Source organism: Crinia signifera, chromosome 9, assembly GCF_055691185.1.
Source record: "Crinia signifera chromosome 9, ASM5569118v1, whole genome shotgun sequence".
Lineage (NCBI taxonomy): Eukaryota > Metazoa > Chordata > Amphibia > Anura > Myobatrachidae > Crinia > Crinia signifera.
This window is the reverse complement of record NC_139225.1, coordinates 42,062,956-42,082,198: the sequence shown is the minus strand read 5'-3', so window position 1 is coordinate 42,082,198 and position 19,243 is coordinate 42,062,956. Positions and strand designations below refer to the sequence as shown.

The window sequence follows — 19,243 nt, the reverse complement described above, 5'->3', positions numbered from 1 at the left end:
AACCCGAATAAAATTTCAAGCCAAACCTGGATCTGGGTTGCCCCAGATTATAAATTTGGTGTCAAAGAGATATGACTGGTTTCCCTTCATAAAGAAAGAACAGTGGGGAAAATATACACACAGTAATTGTAATCTCCCATACATTCAGTTCAGTGAGAACCTCACACACAGCAGCAACACCATAAACACACATGGTTTCTTCTGTTCATTCTGGCACCCTGCATCCTCCAAAACTCGTACAGTTCCTCTTCCCTGCCTGGGGTGTCGCTCTCTGCTGCAGTGCTTCTAGCACAGTGTGGTCTGTATTTCAACACTGATATGCAGACCAGACGTGCTGGCAATACCACAGCAGAGAGCGACGCCCTAGGCAGGGGAGTGGAACTGCACAGGTTTAGGAAGATGCAGGGTGCTAGAATGAGCACTAGTTACTACAGTAACTATAATATTCCATAGTCAGATATAGTAACTAATATAGCATAATTTCTATAGAGTACAATACCACACAGTAACTAATATTCCATAACTACTATACAGTATAATACCACACAGTAACTAATATTCCATAACTACTATACAGTATAATACCACACAGTAACTAATATTCCATAGTCATACAGTAACTAATATAGCATAATTTCTATAGAGTACAATACCACACAGTAACTAATATAGCATAACTTCTATACAGTATAATACCACACAGTAACTAATATTGTATAACTACTATACAGTATAATACCACATGGTAACTAACATTCCATAACTACTATACAGTATAATACCACACAATAACTAATATTCCATAACTACTATACAGTATAATACCACACGGTAACTAATATTGTATAACTACTATACTGTGTAATACCACACAATAACTAATATTCCATAACTACTATACAGTATAATACCACACGGTAACTAATATTGTATAACTACTATACTGTGTAATACCACACAGTAACTAATATTCCATAACTACTATACAGTATAATACCACACAGTAATATTCCATAGTCATACAGTAACTAATATAGCATAACTTCTATACAGTATAATACCACACAGTAACTAATATTGTATAACTACTATACAGTATAATACCACACAGTAACTAATATTCCATAGTCATACAGTAACTAATATAGCATAACTTCTATACAGTATAATACCACACAGTAACTAATATAGCATAACTTCTATACAGTATAATACCACACAGTAACTAAAATTCCATAGTCATACAGTAACTAATATAGCATAACTTATATACAGTATAATACCACACAGTAACTAATATTGTATAACTACTATACTGTGTAATACCACAAAGTAACTAATATTCCATAACTACTATACAGTATAATACCACACGGTAACTAATATTCCATAACTACTATACTGTGTAATACCACACAGTAACTAATATTCCATAACTTCGATACAGTATAATACCACACAGTAACTAATATTGTATAACTACTATACTGTGTAATACCACACAGTAACTAATATTCCATTACTACTATACAGTATAATACCACACAGTAACTAATATTGTATAACTACTATACTGTGTAATACCACACAGTAACTAATATTCCATAACTACTATACAGTATAATACCACACCGTAACTAATATTCCATAACTACTATACTGTGTAATACCACACAGTAACTAATATTCCATAACTTCGATACAGTATAATACCACACGGTAACTAATATTGTATAACTACTATACTGTGTAATACCACACAGTAACTAATATTCCATAACTTCGATACAGTATAATACCACACAGTAACTAATATTGTATAAGTACTATACTGTGTAATACCACACAGTAACTAATATTCCATAACTACTATACAGTATAATACCACACAGTAACTAATATTGTATAACTACTATACTGTGTAATACCACACAGTAACTAATATTCCATAACTTCGATACAGTATAATACCACACATGTACTATACTGTGTAATACCACACAGTAACTAATATTCCAATCGGCCATAAACCATCGATTAAGTCAGCAGTCAAACAATCAGGAGCAGCAGGGGGGGGGGGGGGGCGGCAGCACTGCAGTGCACAGTCTCCTTCTGTGCTTGACTGCCTGGGGTGGCGGGGGGGGGGGGTGCTTGGGCGGACATGTTGAGGAGGGGGCGGGAGCTTGGTGTGTAGGACTTAGGCTGTGTAGAATGTGGTATTGCAGGTTTTGCAGTGTGGATAACGGTGGACGGGCCTGTCAATCACCCGTGGAACCCCACCCACCATTAGCTACACTGCTTTTGAGTGACGGATCTGGCTAAATATAGAAGAGATATAGATTCTATATGCATGCCCGGCTGTGTTACAGTACTGTAGTGTTCCTTACGCAGCGAAGTGTTCTAGACCCTTGTGTAGAACACTCTTCCCTGCGTGATACCCATGGCCCCGCCTCCAAGTTCCCCCGCTTCTTCAGAAGAGTTGACTAGTTGCTGTGCCTGAACTGCTGCAGAAGCACCAGGTTTCTTTGCCTGGTTATAGGCTCCTGTCACGGTATACCCATCTCTAGTCTAGGGGAAAAAATTGCACAGACTGTCACTACAGTATATCATCTTTAAATGCTGACACTAATAGTAGCCTGGACGCCACATTATCAATGGCTATACCACACACAGTATGGCAGCCATTATTGATGATGATTATTATTATGTATGGCTGTGTGTGGTACACATTTTGTACCAAACGCAGCCATACATGGTCTCATCAATTGCTGCCGTACCGTACTGTACTAGCAGGATATATCATTAATTTCTGGGGATACAGTGTATTACAATTATATAATTTCCTTACTTTCAAATCAAGTGGGTAACATTGGTGTATCTAAATATGTATTGGGGTAAAAGGTACAAAAGTAACTATAAATATTTTATAATCACTCTATATTAATAATGTCACAAGGTAACGGTAATATTCCATATCTACTATACAGCATTAACACCTTGCACACAGTAACTGTAATATTCCATACACAGTACAGTGATGATGCCACACATAGTGAATGTAATATTATATACCCACTAAACAGTAACTGTAATATTCCATAAACACTATACATTGATAATGCCCCACATAGTAAATGTAATATTATAGAACCACTATACAGTATTAACTTTAATATTCCATAACCACTATTGATAACGCCGTAATCACAGTAATTGTAATATTCCATACACACTATACAGTGATACGGCACACCCAGTAATTGTAATATCTAATACACACTATACAGTGATAACACACAGTAATTGTAATATTCCATAACCACTATACAGTGATAACACACAGTAACTGTAATATTCCATACACACTATACAGTAATACGGCACACACAGTAATTGTAATATCCAATACACACTATACAGTGATACGGCACACCCAGTAATTGTAATATCTAATACACACTATACAGTGATAACACACAGTAACTGTAATATTCCATACACACTATACAGTGATACGGCACACACAGTAATTGTAATATCTAATACACACTATACAGTGATAACACACAGTAACTGTAATATTCCATACACACTATACAGTGATACGGCACACCCAGTAATTGTAATATCCAATACACACTATACAGTGATAACACACAGTAACAGTAATATTTCATACACACTATACAGTGATACGGCACACACAATAATTGTAATATCTAATACACACTATGCAGTGATAACACACAGTAATTGTAATATTTCATAACCACAATACAGTGATAACACACAGTAACTGTAATATTCCATACACACTATACAGTGATACGGCACACACAGCAATTGTTATATCAGGGTTGCCGACTTTAAGATTCTCCTCTCCGGGAGAAGCCTGGAGAGGAGAGTTTCAGAAGCCGCTCAGGGGGCGGGGCTTACGAGTGACATCACCAAGCCCCACCCCCATGCTGTTAAAGCATCAAATTCACATATCTCCGTGGAGGGGGCGGGGCTAAAATGACGCGATTGTGCCATTTTAGCTCCGCCCCCTCCTCTGAGACCCGAGGATTGCGGCATTTTAATGCCGCGATCCGGGGGTTGGCGGGGGTCCCCCCTGAATCCGGGAGGGTTGCCCACCCTTCCGGGGGGCCGGGAGGGGGTACCCGATTTTCGGGAGACTCCCGGAAATTCCGGGAGGGTCGGCAACCCTGTGTTATATCCAATACACACTATACAGTAATACGGCACACACAGTAATTGTAATATCCCATACACACTATACAGTGATAACACACAGTAACTGTAATATCCCATCTCTTATATATTTAGCCAGATCTGTCAGTCAAGCAGTGTGGCAAACGGTGGGCGGGGTTTCACGGGTGATTGACAGACCCATCCACCGTCAGCCACACTGCAAAAGCAACGCACCTCTGTCCTACTGTTCTCCACAAGCACACACCCCTCCTCGCACACCACTCCCCATGCCTGCCCACTAACTACATCCACGCCTGCTCACCACCCACAACCCCTCCTCTAACACACTCATCCCCTGCCCGCCCCTACACACCGCGCGCCCAGCCCCCCCTCATATACGCGCGCCGTCCCACCGCCACCCGCCCCCCCCTTCAACATTACCACGCCCACCCCCCTTCTACCACAGCGGTCCACGGCTAACCCCGCCCCCCGACACGCTGATCTGGGTCGGGCGACGGCTGGACCACGCCTGCGGCACCCCCGCCCCGCCGGACATTTAGCACGCACTCCTGCTGCCTCACACATCCCCCCTTAGGCTACACCGGTCACCGCTTAACCCCGCCACCCGACACGCTCCCACCGCCACCCTTCAACATTACCACGCCCCCCCCTTCTACCACAGCGGTACACGGCTAAGCCCGCCCCCCGACACGCTCATCTGGGTCGGGCGACGGCTGGACCACGCCTGCGGCACCCCCGCCCCGCCGGACATTTCACACGCAGCCCTGCTGCCTCACACATCCCCCCTTCTACTACAGCGGTCACCGCTTAACCCCGCACCCCGACACGCTGATCTGCGGTCCACGGCTAACCCCGCCCCCCGACACGCTGTCACCAAACACAGATCTGCGTGTCGGGTCAGAAGGGGGGCGGGGTCATGTTGGTGACGGAGCCGGCGCTACAGGCTGTTGCTGTAAGGAGGGGGGAGGACAACAGTATAGTCTGCCAGACCCCCCCTGCAAAAAAAACAGCCTAGCGCATGGAACGCTACAGGCTGTTGCTGTAAGGAGGGGGGAGGACAGTAGTATAGTCCGCCACACCCCCCCTGCAAAAAAATTAGCCTAGCGCCTGCCCACCACCAAGGGGGATGCGCACAGTGCCCCACCCACATCCCCCAACGTCACCTCCCCTTCCCACCATTATCCCACTCAGGTCACACTCCTGCACGGATCTACAGCCACGCTGCCTGCCTAACAGAAGCTGCCTGTCGCCCAGCTGAGACGCAGACTCATCCTTCTAGCCAGACACCCCTACCTGCCACCCAGGGGACACGCTGCCTAAGGATCACAGTTGGCTCCCAGCCAGACAACACTACCTGACGCCCAGGGGACCCGCGGCCTGACGCTCCAAGCTGACTCACACCCAGACAACACTACCTGCCGGCCATGGGACCCGCTGCCTGACGCTCCCACCTGCCTCCCACCCAGACACCGCTACCTGCCGCCCAAGGGACCCGCTGCCTGACGCTCCCAGAAGGATCCCACCCAGACACCGATACCTGCCGCCCAGGGGACACGCTGCCTGACGCTCACAGCTGACTTCCAGCCCCCCTTTGCAATTATATGCACTTTCATTTCTAAACATTTAGGCTGTCACTCAAATTCACTTTCACAACATTATTCACCAAATTACACTATATCTCACACTCACATTTATTTCTACTTCTGATGGGGCGAAGCCCCTCACAACGGTGTGAAGAGCGCCCGGAGGGCGCGATGAATCACCTAGTACACACTATACAATGTAACACAGAACACAGTAATTGTAATATCCCATACACACTATACAGTGATAACACACAGTAACTGTAATATCCCATACACACTATACAATGTAACACAGAACACAGTAATTGTAATATCCCATACACACTATACAGTGATAACACACAGTAACTGTAATATTCCATATACACTATACAATGTAACACAGAACACAGTAATTGTAATATCCCATACACACTATACAGTGATAACACACAGTAACTGTAATATCCCATACACACTATACAATGTAACACAGAACACAGTAACTGTAATATCCCATACACACTATACAATGATAATGCCACACATAGTAACTGTAATAAAGCACATAGTAAATGTAATATTACATAACCAGTACACATTGATAATACCTTGAACTGTAACAGTTATATTCCATATACACTATACAGTGATAACGCTGCATGTAGTAACTGAAATTCCATAGCAACTATACAATGCAACATAGCACACAGTAATGTAATTGTAATAGTCTATAACCACTATACTTAACACCCCACATAGTAACTGTAATATTACATAATCGCTATACAGTGATAACCAAGGGAGTCAATGCAAGTCTCGTTATCAGCTGCCCATATAATTGTTCATCACAGTGAGGAGGTGTGCATTCACGCAACCAGTCCTGAAGCATTCCACAGCACATTGCAGAGAAACAAATTGTCCTAAGGTGCCAGTTGGCAACAATTACGTGTTTAATGCAGATCTTCATACATATACCCCATAGTGTCTACCATACTAAAAAATACCATAAACGGCCATCATTGAAACAGAACGTGATGGCCCATCTAATCCGCACCTTATATTCTGTCCTTTTGGCAACTTCATCCCAGTTTGTTGTTTAGCTCATGGTAACAATACATTTATACTGTACTAGTTAAAAGCCTGTCAAAATGACGGCTTCTGCGATGTACTTTCACTTGGAGCTGTGACTGTTTTTCCTCCACTTTGAGCTGTGACAGTTTTTAGCCCACAAACTCTCCACCCCACCACCAGTCCCTATCTGCTACCTCCAATCTTTGTCATCAAAGCTTCTTCTCTCCATCAAGTTTGAAATACATAATTGTCCCTGCAAAAATAGCTTTCACTTTCTGTTATGACATCTTTTAGCACACAAAGGGGTTATATTGTCCATCGAGTGGCCTCTAGTGGTCAGTGGTGGTAGCCACCAACACAAACAATTCCACACACACACATTGAAATCCTCACTGACATTAAAGTGTGTATTGCATTCAACACCAGAAGGCAATTTCACAGTCAACACACAAAACTTCCAATACAATTCTATTACACTGTATACAGACATAGGACATGGCACCCCCAACATAACTTAACCACTGGACATGACCATAATACATATATTACACTGTATACAGACATGGGACAGTGCACCCCCAACATGTACAACAGTGTATGTGTATACAGGTAAGCACACAGGTTTGTACGGCAAGATGGTGTCTTTTCTGAGGGAACAAACGCTTTTGCACTTTCTGTTGGTGAGCAACGGGAAAGTAACATGATTCTACAGAGAATGTTCTAGCACCAACACTAAAAGCTTCCATGATGGGTGTAGCCATAGGCTGTACCATAAGGTGATACCTACCATCAGTTAAGTAACACAAACCTGCATAGACAAGCATTCAAAATCATGGAGTTTGGAAAGCATTACCTCAGTATTACATAACACTCCTGCTTGCTTCGTAAACTTTGAATGTGGATAAACCTTTCTTGCAGCTGAACCTTCTTTATCATCAATATGTTTAATGTTCATACTGTATGCTGTTTACTTGTTACCCACCTGGCTGCTGCACAGCAAACTGAAAACAAATTCCTAGTATAAGCAAGTATACCTGGCCAATAAAGCTGATTCTGATAACTTTATCCTCGTCTTGTCCTTATTTACTGACAATGTGGTCTGATTGGTTCCCAGATATCATTCTATCTCACCCTATCGTAATTATTTTACTTCCTAAGTGCATTACCTACAATACTGGTAAATTGACAACCCATAGTAGTATTCTTTATTTATATGGTGCCACAAGGGTCCCACAGAGCCCAACAAAGTAAGTAAAACAAGAAAACAGTGACTAATGGTCTGTACACACTGTACAATTTCAGCATCCGCCGCCGATATCAGCGACCTGGCATCGGCAAGTGCATACACACTTGCTGATGCTGGAAGACGAAGAGCGACATCTGTGCATGAACAGAAGCTCCCTCCTCTGTACATGCACAGATGACGTAGGGGAGAGTTAATGATCCCTGGAAGTGTGCATCGGCTGTTGGTGGAGGCATACACACTGGGCGATATAATGAGCTATATCGATCAGAAGGGCTACAATGAGCAAAATAGCTCATTATATCACCCAGTAAATGGTATAGAGACATTGCTGCATTGGTAGATATGAAATTTAAATAAGGATCAGGTGTGTCAAAAAACAAGGGTCATGTGCCATTGTAAGAAGTAGAAGATAGTTTAAGTAAGAGAAGGAAAAGCACATGAGGGAAAGGGCCCTGCTCGTGAGAGCTTACATTGTAAAGGAATATAATACTGATTTGATTGTTATACCTATAGCTGGCCCCACACTAGAAGATGTACATGTGATTTGGGCTCTTTTCATGCAAATGAGGTGATCAATTGCATGAAAAGCACCCAAATCACATGCAATTGACAGCAAGTCCACTACGATGCGCGGTCCCCTGCGCATAACACCGGCTGCAGTGATCTGTTGGATTGCATCTAAGCTGGACAGGCTTGGCTGGGATTGCATGCTATAGATTGTTTCAACTTTCCCGGACGGCTCAAGGGGGGGATTGCAGGTGACTTTTCCACTTGCAGAAGTTGCCCCAGTGTTTGGGGGCCTTCACTTGCAGTTCTCTTATGTATATTGTTTTTGTGTATGTTTTATGCACTAATAAAGCTTTCACTAAAGATACTTTAAAAAAAGAAATGGATTGAGGCCACAGCTAAACTTCTGGCTGAAGAGACCAATCAACGGCTTATATAAATGTGTTTCAACTATATTTATTGTGTCACTTCATAAATGTCATCTTCTGTTATCACTTCATACAGACGAATAATTGATAAAAAAAAAAAAAAAACTTTTTAATTAAAATATAATATAGGCACTTTGTAAAGCCACCTAGGCAGTGATCGTGCATAGTTGCTAATGAAAAAAAAAAAGACCTGAGAAATACTACACCCGAGACCTGAGAAATACTACACCCGAGAAATACTACAGCCCTCTCATTTTTAATATTTAAAAAAAAAAAAAAAAAGAAAACATTGTTATACATTTACAATGTAATATCATATAATTTAATAAGCCTTTATGATCTAATTTATCGTAATTATTCTGTGAAAAAACAGTCTAGCACTAAACATGAAATAGAATTAGAGCGTGAAAAAAATGAGTTATATTAGGATAAAATGTGTCCATGATTCATGTGCTGCAACAATCAGCGGGTTCCCATTTATTAAAGAAAAACCATCCAAGGTAAATGTAATGTTTACACTTTATTCTAACTGCATTGGCGGAGAAAAATAAAATTATTTAACTCATCGGTTGACTTTAGACATTGACAGCTGTGTATAAATCAGTACACCTTCCGTATTAGTGAACAATGGCTACATTTTATGTACATTATAATCACGAGGGAACGGATTCTGGAATTTTCTGGTAAAACAATGAAAAACAGAGTGCAGCAAGATCTGTATGTTCCAGTGCAGTAATAATGAAACCTGTGTGTTTGTGTGTAAACAAAATGGAGGACGATTAAAGTTTAAGGTTTTCTTTCATTGTGAAATAACATTGCTAGCTAAGTGACACCCTGTTCAGCCAGGAAATCGCTCTATAAACTGCTTCGTGTCACCACAACCACCGCTATATGATAACGGCAGGCCCATAATACCACACATTAGGAACAGCGGCTCCTGGCAGATAACAGGGCGCCGAATTCCCCTCGCTGCTAGCGGTTTCAGGAGAATTTAATACAACTGAAACAAATTTATCAAGATCACCACAATTCAGACTGGTGAGACATTGATAAATGACCTTCAGCTTTAAAAACGCCTCTGTAAGCGGTAATTCAACGGCAAAAAAGCACCAAGGGTTTTTCTTTTATTCAGTAGGGAAAGAGGGGATAGAAAGATGGAAAGAAAAGAACACTAAACATGTAAGGAGCTGAATTTTACATTGAGCTGTGTACTAGGATATGAGATACATCACTGAGGGAACCATTTCATGCGTACATGGCTGTACGCACTGCATGTGATAAATAGGCTGCAGTCTCACTATCCGCCATTGTATTACCGTATCTGATTACGGTAAATGTGGAAGGGTCACGCATGCTTTCATGTGATCATTTTATCTTTAACTGTTTTTTTCTGGTAATAACTGAAATTTAAATAGCACATTACATAGGGTGCAAACGACCCTTTCGTCTCATTTTTAAATATGACAATAGAAAAGGCATGTGAAAAATAAAAAGCAGCCATATTTGATACTTGTGTTAAGTACAGTCTATATGGAGTCTATTAGTACCAGGAAATCCCATAGACGAGAAGTCTAGAGACTGGTTGCTTAGAAGTATGTTGAGCATTCATGATACCATACATATTAAGGGCTAAATACTGCTGTTCAAAAGATAAATGAACCCTCTGGACATCTGCAACACTGGCCCATTAGCCAATGTGCTGGAAAGGGACTGCATCCATCTAGGCCTTTAGGATTTAGTGATTCTGTACGACACTTGGTGCCAGAGAGACGTCAGGCATCAGCGACCTTATATCCCAATGAATTGATAAGAGATTCAAGAGCGCTTTTTATTACCCTGTTACAGCAAACACTGCAGCAGGCAGGAGGAGGGGAGGGACAACCGTGCAGGGAGGAAGAGGGGGGAGAGATAGAGTCAGCATACTTTCTGTGTCAAGGCATTGAGCGAATTCCCTTCCTGTTAAGGAGTACGGTGCTCGGCTGGCACGGCTGAACAGCATAGCCCTTGATGGCTGTGAAGCAAAAAAGCGAGGAGCTGCAATTATACTCAGCTTCCAAGATTATTTTCTCACCAGTTCAGTAAATCAAGATATTACCTCACATTTAATGAATCTGCTGACCAAAACGTCTGCACTGCAACGCACAGCTGGCCTAGCCTGTAGTCAGAGGATGAATGATGTATTAAGTGAAATGCGTCGCAAGGATATTCTCCCACAGGGGCTGCTATAATGAAGCACAGAGCGTTGGACAGGTCATTTTTCTCAACTTCATTAAAGGCGTTATGTGGCAAACTTAGTAAAGCAGCATTTGTTAGCTAGCCAAATTAATTGGGGGGGAGGGGGGTGGATAAGACTTGTGGGCTCTGACCACACCGATTTTATTGGTTCGCACCAGTGATGCCAAGTGTTTAACCTGTTAAAGAAACAGAAGGCAAAATGGCTGACTCCAATGTGTTTAGCCAACAGAAGCATTTATAAAAGCTGAAACAGATCATTTCCACACACGCTAGGATGTATACGTCAGCTTGCAATCGCCAAGTAACTCTAAAGATAAAATGGACAACTAGTCTTTCAAGGCTTCAGTGAAAGTTGACACTTGAGGACACAGTGACCCCATACAGATGGCTCATGGTGCTGGTAAATAAATTTTAGTTTAATTAGGATTCTCCTGATGTAACTGTCGTGTTTTATAAAGCCCCCAGTGTCACAAATCAGATGAGTTTGACCTATTGGTTTGGAGCCGGAAGATAACAGGAACCTTGGCAGATAATGCTTGCAGAAAGCATCATTCTTGGAATCCCATGATTTTACTGTCATTGAGCAACATATACACATGTCCGGCACAGAAATAAAGTTCCTTTACAAAGATAGATCTTCGCACATGGAATCCCGATGTATGTAATGCATGGTGTAATCCAGATCATCAGGATTCTCTATCCACCGTGTAATGTTGAGATGAATACAATGTTGTCTTGGTCTTTTAACTCGTAATCCAGCTCACCCTGATGATAGGACAGGAAAACACATGCATGTAGGGGTCATTTAGGAAAACTGACACAGAGGTCACGATAACAGCGGCTGGAAACCATAGCAACCAAATTCAAATATGTATATTTAATTTTTCTACTTTCAATTGGATTATTGTAAATTAATATCTGGTTGCCGTGGGTAACAGCATATAAATCATTCGCATCACGGCAGTAAAAAAGGCTGACATTTCCAGTACAAAACTGGACACTTTCCCATTCCACAAAATTTTGTTTCTTGTCAAATTATTATATTGGTGTAAGTGTAATATGACGCAAGAAGCCAGAGGTGCGAGTTTGACCAAGAACGGTTGGATTTTTAAAGCAGCAATCTTTTACAAAGCAAAAAAACCTTGTTTTGCCTTATAAATGACTGACTCTTTAAAAAGTTGTGTTACTTTCTTTTAAAGTAGAACAACGTAAGCAAAACCAACACATTGAACAGGTCCTCCACCATTTTGGTTAATGTGGACTGTTTTCATTTGAGTGAGGGGATACGGTCATTGGGTCTACAGCAAGTTGGTTGACAAGCATTGGGTCGACATGGGGATAGGTCAACATGGTTCTAGGTCGACATGTTTTTTTTTTTACTGCCCGCGCACCCATGGGAATACCGAGCATTTTCATGGGAACGCCCATTAAACGCTGGGTATTCCCATGGCACAGCATCCATCACCACCCCTCCCTCCCCCCTGCGAACGGCCCCGCGAGTGAGTAACAAGGGCCGTGCGCAGTTGGGGTTTGCACATGTGCAAACTCCGCCCATCAGGGCAGGGGCTGCAAGTGATCCAGAATCGGCCCCTAAGTAACATATCCAGAGAGCTCATACTGAGCCCCTTGCTGCAAATGTGCATTACCAAGGTTACTTACTCTCTATTCATTGGTATAAAGGAATTAAAATATGTTTCTGGCCCAAATGAAAAGACAATGTTCTATAGATGTAGCAATGCTTTATCTAGGAGCCTTTACTTCATTCTAAGTTAACACTTTGTTGCATATTTACCATCAGTTCCCAGTCTGCATCATTAACGAGCACCAATATACCCGGCCGCCTGCAGAGGAGAAATATGAACACCGTTTATCTCAATTGGACAATACAAAATGGAGGCCCAACATCTGATGCAGGAAAAACAAAGATGATGAAGCTGGAGATGCAAATTATTTGTAACCAGCATAATACGGTTCAACGGGATATGGTCACTAGGTCGACAAGCATTAGGTCGACACCACTAGGTCGACATTCATGAAGATAGGCAAGACTGAAGTTCGACATCGGTTAGGTCGACAGGGTCTTTAGGTCAACACAAGAGTTAGGTCGACAGTCAAAAGGTTGACATGGGGTTTTTCAGTGTCCATGTTGACTGTCGACAATCGTGTCAAAAAAATAGAAAAACTACCTTTTGACTTTCGACCTTCCCCATGTCAAACTATTGCTTGTGTCGCTCTAATGACCCTCTTGATCTAACCGCATGTCGACCTTCAGTCATGTCAACTTAATGCTTGTCGACCTAGTTGGTGTGTATCCAAGAATCATACCCAGTGCAACATCCGCTTACCTCATAGATGGTTTCTGTAACACATACCGCATAGGAAGATGCACATTAACAAAGAAGGAAAGAATATGCAAATATCAAATGGTGTACCAGTCACCTACATACCATGGAGGCAGCCATTTTGGGGCCTAAGACAGGTTTCTGACACTGTCGTCCAAGCGTTCCTAACAAACATCCTCCAGGCAGACTAACAGTCCAGGATTTAATATTAGCCACTCTTGAGCACAAGTGAATTAAATAGTGCCGCAGTAATATTGATTTAACCACCTATGTTCAAGCACGGTTATCATTAAAAGCTCAACTGTTAGTGTGATTGAGGCTATAATCTATATACACCACTTCGTATTAAACTGCCTCATGCCCCAGTGACATCACTAGTTCATAGTGATTGGATAGGTTGAATATTGGTTCAGCTGACAAAATGGCTTCCTCTACTAAGTATAGAAAATGGTCCTCTTTAAAGCCTACGAAAATACTCTTTTTACTGTGCATGATACAGATGTAATAATTTTATTGTCTTCGCAACATAATACTTACAAATGATTGCAATATAGAGGTGTCATGTCAAACACTGCAATAGAGGCAGGAGGAACCTACATGCCAATTGTATACAAATAATATGTAGATAAGCACTGATTAATATATATTTAGGACATTAATAAAAGATGTTAATTAGTACATCATCTGGGTATCCAATAACACTATTTTACAATCAACACTTATATGTAGAGACTTTACACTTCACACATCGTATATGAGGTCTGTGATACTTACACTGTGTCACCTTGAATAAACAGCTCAGGTCGCTCTTTCAGTAAATTCTCTTTGATCCAAACCAGCAACTGCCTGATGTCCCCTGACAGGAATAGAAACAGGTTTATGCGCCAGGAATTTTGCCCCATGAATGAAGACTTGATATGACTAGCTTTTGATTAATTATGCATAAATAATGAAAAAAATTAAATAAATTAAAAAACAGCTTGTATGAACATAATGCAGAGGTTTATATTTGTTTGAAATACAGAGACCATGGAGATGATACAAAGGGGCTGCAGCCATTTTGGGGTCATCAGTTGCCAAGGATCATTCATTTGACCCTCAAAAGGTAACAGGTGAAGGCAGACATTTTAGGATCACTACACAGGGCTACATAAGGCAGAACAGGCAATTGTTGGAATTGATGATAGAAAATGGTGGAGATACAAAATACTAGAAGAGTTCCTTGCAAAAACATTTGAACCATACAGGTCTTCATTGTACACCAGAGATAGGGAACCTTCGGCCCTCCAGCTGTTGTTGAACTACACATCCCAGAATGCTTTGCTACAGTTTAAGCATGGCCAAATAGCAAAACTGTAGCAGTGCATGCTGGGATGTGCAGTTCAACAACAGCTGGAGGGCCAGAGGTTCCCCATCCCTGTTCTACACCATACAAGTACCAGGTGAGGCAGCCATGTTGGATGAACCACAGTGGCTAGATATAGCACTTTGGGCCTGATTTCGGTGCTGAACGCAGTTGGCTGTAATATGAGCTCTCTAATAAATGCAAATATTTGACTGTATTCACAGTAGGCTGCAGTTTTTCCTAACGGCATCAGCCCTACCCTTGCTGTGTGAGAACCACCCCAAATTAGCCAGATCTCTACACACAAACACATCTGAATTGCCCAAATTTCCATGTACTCCCACAACATGCCCCATCAGTGAGGGGGGCAACATTTTAGATGTGATGGTTCAGAATAGCTGCAGTAGCTCACAGACCAGGCGCAGGGCTCTAAACTCGCCGATCAGGCGCAGGGTGCTAAACTCACAGATCAGACGCAGGGCTCTAAACTCAGCGATCAGACACAGGGTGCTAAACTCACCGATCAGACGCAGGGTGCTAAACTCACCGATCAGACGCAGGGTGCTAAACTCACCGCTCAGACGCAGGGTGCTAAACTCACCGATCAGGGTGCTAAGCTGAAAACTATTCACCATTCTAAAAACTGCAAGATCCATCTGCAGAGTGGACTCGTACAATTTCGAATCAAGCCCTTTTTGTTATATACAAGGGCTTCAACCCTGCTGGGGCCTGGGACACAGATCTAGCAGGGGAAACCCCTTTCTAGGGATGACCATCAATGCTTCAAAATCATCGATGGTTTACAGCCAATGTAGAATAGTTTTGCCATTGATGGGGGAGAACCAGATGGTTTCCCTCTAACAATGTCCGCCCCATGACCCATTTAGCCCCACCCACAGGCCAGTCAGTCAAATGAAAGGGATGGCCATCAATAGTTAATCATACATCACATAGTATGCTACCATCGATGGTCATTTGCACTATCATGATGGAAAATGGTTAAACTCGATAGACTAACGTCTTTTTCAGCCTTAATTACCATGTTACTATGTAATAGCGTCGAGGGCCATCCCTTTTCCTTTCACAACGGACCCGATTCTTCCATTGACCCAGGTATTCCAGGCATTCAGTGAGCGCTTTAGATGAGGTCATCTCCAAACGCTACTGTCTCTAGCCAATAAATTTATTTTACTAGATGTCTTATTAAATTTGTGCGTGTGTGCGTATATATTATATAAACATACACATGCACAACTTTACATAAACAAAATTCCAAGCAGCGGCCAATGTCGGCAATGGCCTTCTCAGTGGGTATTGTAGCAATACCAGCACTCTTTCGCACTCGCATAAGTAATGGATGACTGCACATGCAGCACGGCTGTGTCACCGCAACATGGTGCACTGGAGATGACGCCCCCGCTGTGGGGAGGGTAGTGAGCTCTGCTACGTGTGATGGAGAGTGTCGCTGGTCACTGCAGGGTCAGGCGCAGGGATCCGAAGGCTCGTTCATCAGCCTGACTCATGAGGGTCAGGGAGCTCTGCCTGGTTCCCACACGCCCACATTCTCGGTCCAGGGAAGCTATTGTACAAGGGAGTTACCATGGAGAGCCCGGCATCACTGCACTTCACCCATTGTTCCAAGTCTGGGAAGGGGCCATTCCTCATGTCTAATGAGTAACCGAAGTCCTATTAAAATGTTGTACTACAGTACAGCCCCCCGTGCAGTGAGACCCCACCTTCAATGGAGGTGTTATAATTCTCCGGTGCAGAAATCGGAGAGTTCCTTTAAGCGTACACTCATGCTATTTACTCTTCTGCCCAGGATGGTGAGCGAGTCACTGTGCAAACACAACTTTTTGCATAATAGCTCTTAGTGTCCCTTTGATCCCACCTAAAACATCTCATGACACCAAGCACAACGTAGAAGAAAGGATCACATGTGTTACAATGCCAGGAAATAGATCTAAACGTTGCTGCAGATCAACCGCATTGCTTCATGGCAGCAGTACACCCTCCGGCAAATTAGCAGGAAAGACTTGGTATATATCCCAGAGCATGACCGCACAGTGTCCTCCCCAGTCCTCACCTCTCAGTGCGATCTAACCAAAGAGGGAACCCTCCATCAACTAATAAGCAACAATGATGGGAGACTTTGCAGATTCTATACCGTCATTCATGTATGGGACGAAATCTCAATGAGACAAGTGCCCAATACAGAGGTTACTTAACCTATAGCAATTCTACAACTCAAAGTGTGGTCATTCAGGTTGTTAAGTCCATTTTAAATTGTATCACTTCCAAACTTACCAATTTCTAACACTCAGCAGAAAATAAAATGTCTGGCAAGGGGTTCACACATTACTGCTATATATTTCCTAAGCTGCCTCACTCAGCCCACAGCAAGCCCGACAGAGCCCACACTCCGTCAGTGAGAACCCAGATCAGTGGGTGGGATTGAGAGGGATCAATATGAAGAGAATAGGGATGCAGGAAAACTTCACAGATGTGTTGACTCTTTGTTTAATTAACCAGAAAGTGGTTCTTTTGAAAAGCAATTTCGCACAGGGGGCTCAGCCATGAGCAAACAGTGCCGGTCAGTTAGCAGGAGGGGGGCCACGGGAACAGCTGGCACCGTCTTACATGTGAACTGCATTCTAATCAGTTTAAATGGCTCATACCAGCGTCCACCCCCTACTATACACAGTATACAACAATAAATTCCACAGAGACAGCCAGGGAACTCGAGGGACGAAAACCGTGCAGGGCAGGTCTTCCTATATTGTCCTCTAAACAACCTCCATCATCATAGGTTCCAATTAAACCTTTACAGGGGGAGTCTGACATCACACTGCAAACTTAATTACATCACTTGTCACATGGCCCAGTGCACACGCTTGTGCCCGTCTCCTCTTCTTGGGCGCATATCTACGTCGTCGGTCTGATTTTCCATGCACAAAATATATATAACATTTAACAATATAACATTCGACACTGTTCAGATAGAAGGACAGTCAATGGCCACAACTGGGAAAATAGGCTGGTTTGTGCATAGGTTGTTTTAATTCATCTACAATGCTTACGATTATCACAAGGGGTATTCCTACAGCGCCACTGTAAAGGTTACTCACAAGGGATTGATCGAACGGGCAAAGTCACATGATGTTTCTTGATCCCCTGGAACAGCAGCTCTGCGCCACCTCTGAAATAAGATAATAAAAACATGAGATATGGTGACATGCCTTCAACAGAAGAGGGGGTGTCTTTCACACACACACACACACACAGAAAAGTGCCACATCAGAGCCTGAAGCAGACAAAGGATTCCCCACAGGCTCCTGCAGGACACGGGTCCCATATTAGCATTTCTATGTCATGCTCTCTAGGGTACGAACGAGGAGTAAAACAAGTGCCATCTGTAGGGAAACGGTAGCGACCTTAACACATTTCGGCAGTTCGTCTAATTTTCAAAAGTAATGTGAGCCAGTGAAACCAAATACTAGCAAAGATAAATATGTGCGTAAATTGCATGATTAGTGGATTATCAGTTAGTTAGATTGTAGACACCCTCCTGCAGCTTTTACTAAATGCAATGGTTTCGGCCGTGGGGGCTAATAGTGCCCAAGTTCACCAGAGGTGCAAGATGGCGGCTGAACTAGGACTTTTTTTTTTTTTTTTTTAGTGGAAAAGCAATAATTTACTAGACAAAACCATGCCTTATAAATCATTGCCACTTGCAGAAAAAGTCTGCATCTCCTGCGAACTCTGACAATTATATATGCCCTTGTATTCATATCATGAGGCAGCAACTTTCTTTTGTTTTGTTGCCTTAGGATATGAGGATTACAAACAGCTTCACTCGAATAAATACCATTTTTGATCAGGGTCTACTAATAAGGTAAGTATAACAAAAAAAATAACAAATAATAATATGCAGGGTTATAGTAACCCTTGTGGCGCCATATAAATAAAGGATAATAATAATAATAGTGGGTACACACGGTATAGATGTGCAATTCAATTAGATTTTGATTTCTACTATATAGTCTTTCCTGGCAAGACTATTTTTTTATTTTCAATTTCGACTAAATGCATTGTGATTAAATCTGCATTGAATGTGGAAAAACCATTAGTTGCCCATTCAATTTTGATTTGATTTTGCTTCTAAAGAATAATAGCGGAAATCTCACCGTGTGTACCCTCTATTAGATAAACTCAGGAGATAGCATAACAATAAAAAAAAATATATTTTTGCTTGAGTAACTCATTACCTTACTAGATGTACTAACATG

At 42.3% G+C, this 19,243-nt stretch overlaps 1 protein-coding gene across 2 annotated transcripts in view; it reads right to left on the bottom strand.

Annotated features, from left to right (window-relative positions):
- Nucleotides 1-19,243, bottom strand: part of URM1 (ubiquitin related modifier 1) — a 36,123-nt gene that overhangs the window by 10,247 nt on the left and 6,633 nt on the right. The window contains exons 2-5 of one of the 2 annotated variants that reach the window (XM_083158995.1): nucleotides 18,083-18,153; nucleotides 14,384-14,465; nucleotides 13,060-13,108; nucleotides 9,540-12,032 (exon numbers count right to left, since the gene is read on the bottom strand). In XM_083158995.1, coding sequence (XP_083015121.1) covers nucleotides 11,964-12,032; nucleotides 13,060-13,108; nucleotides 14,384-14,465; nucleotides 18,083-18,153 — 271 coding nt within the window. In that variant the 3' untranslated portion in view covers nucleotides 9,540-11,963. Of the gene's footprint in view, nucleotides 1-9,539; nucleotides 12,033-13,059; nucleotides 13,109-14,383; nucleotides 14,466-18,082; nucleotides 18,154-19,243 lie in introns of those variants that run through there. The other variant, XM_083158994.1, reaches the window with a different exon arrangement.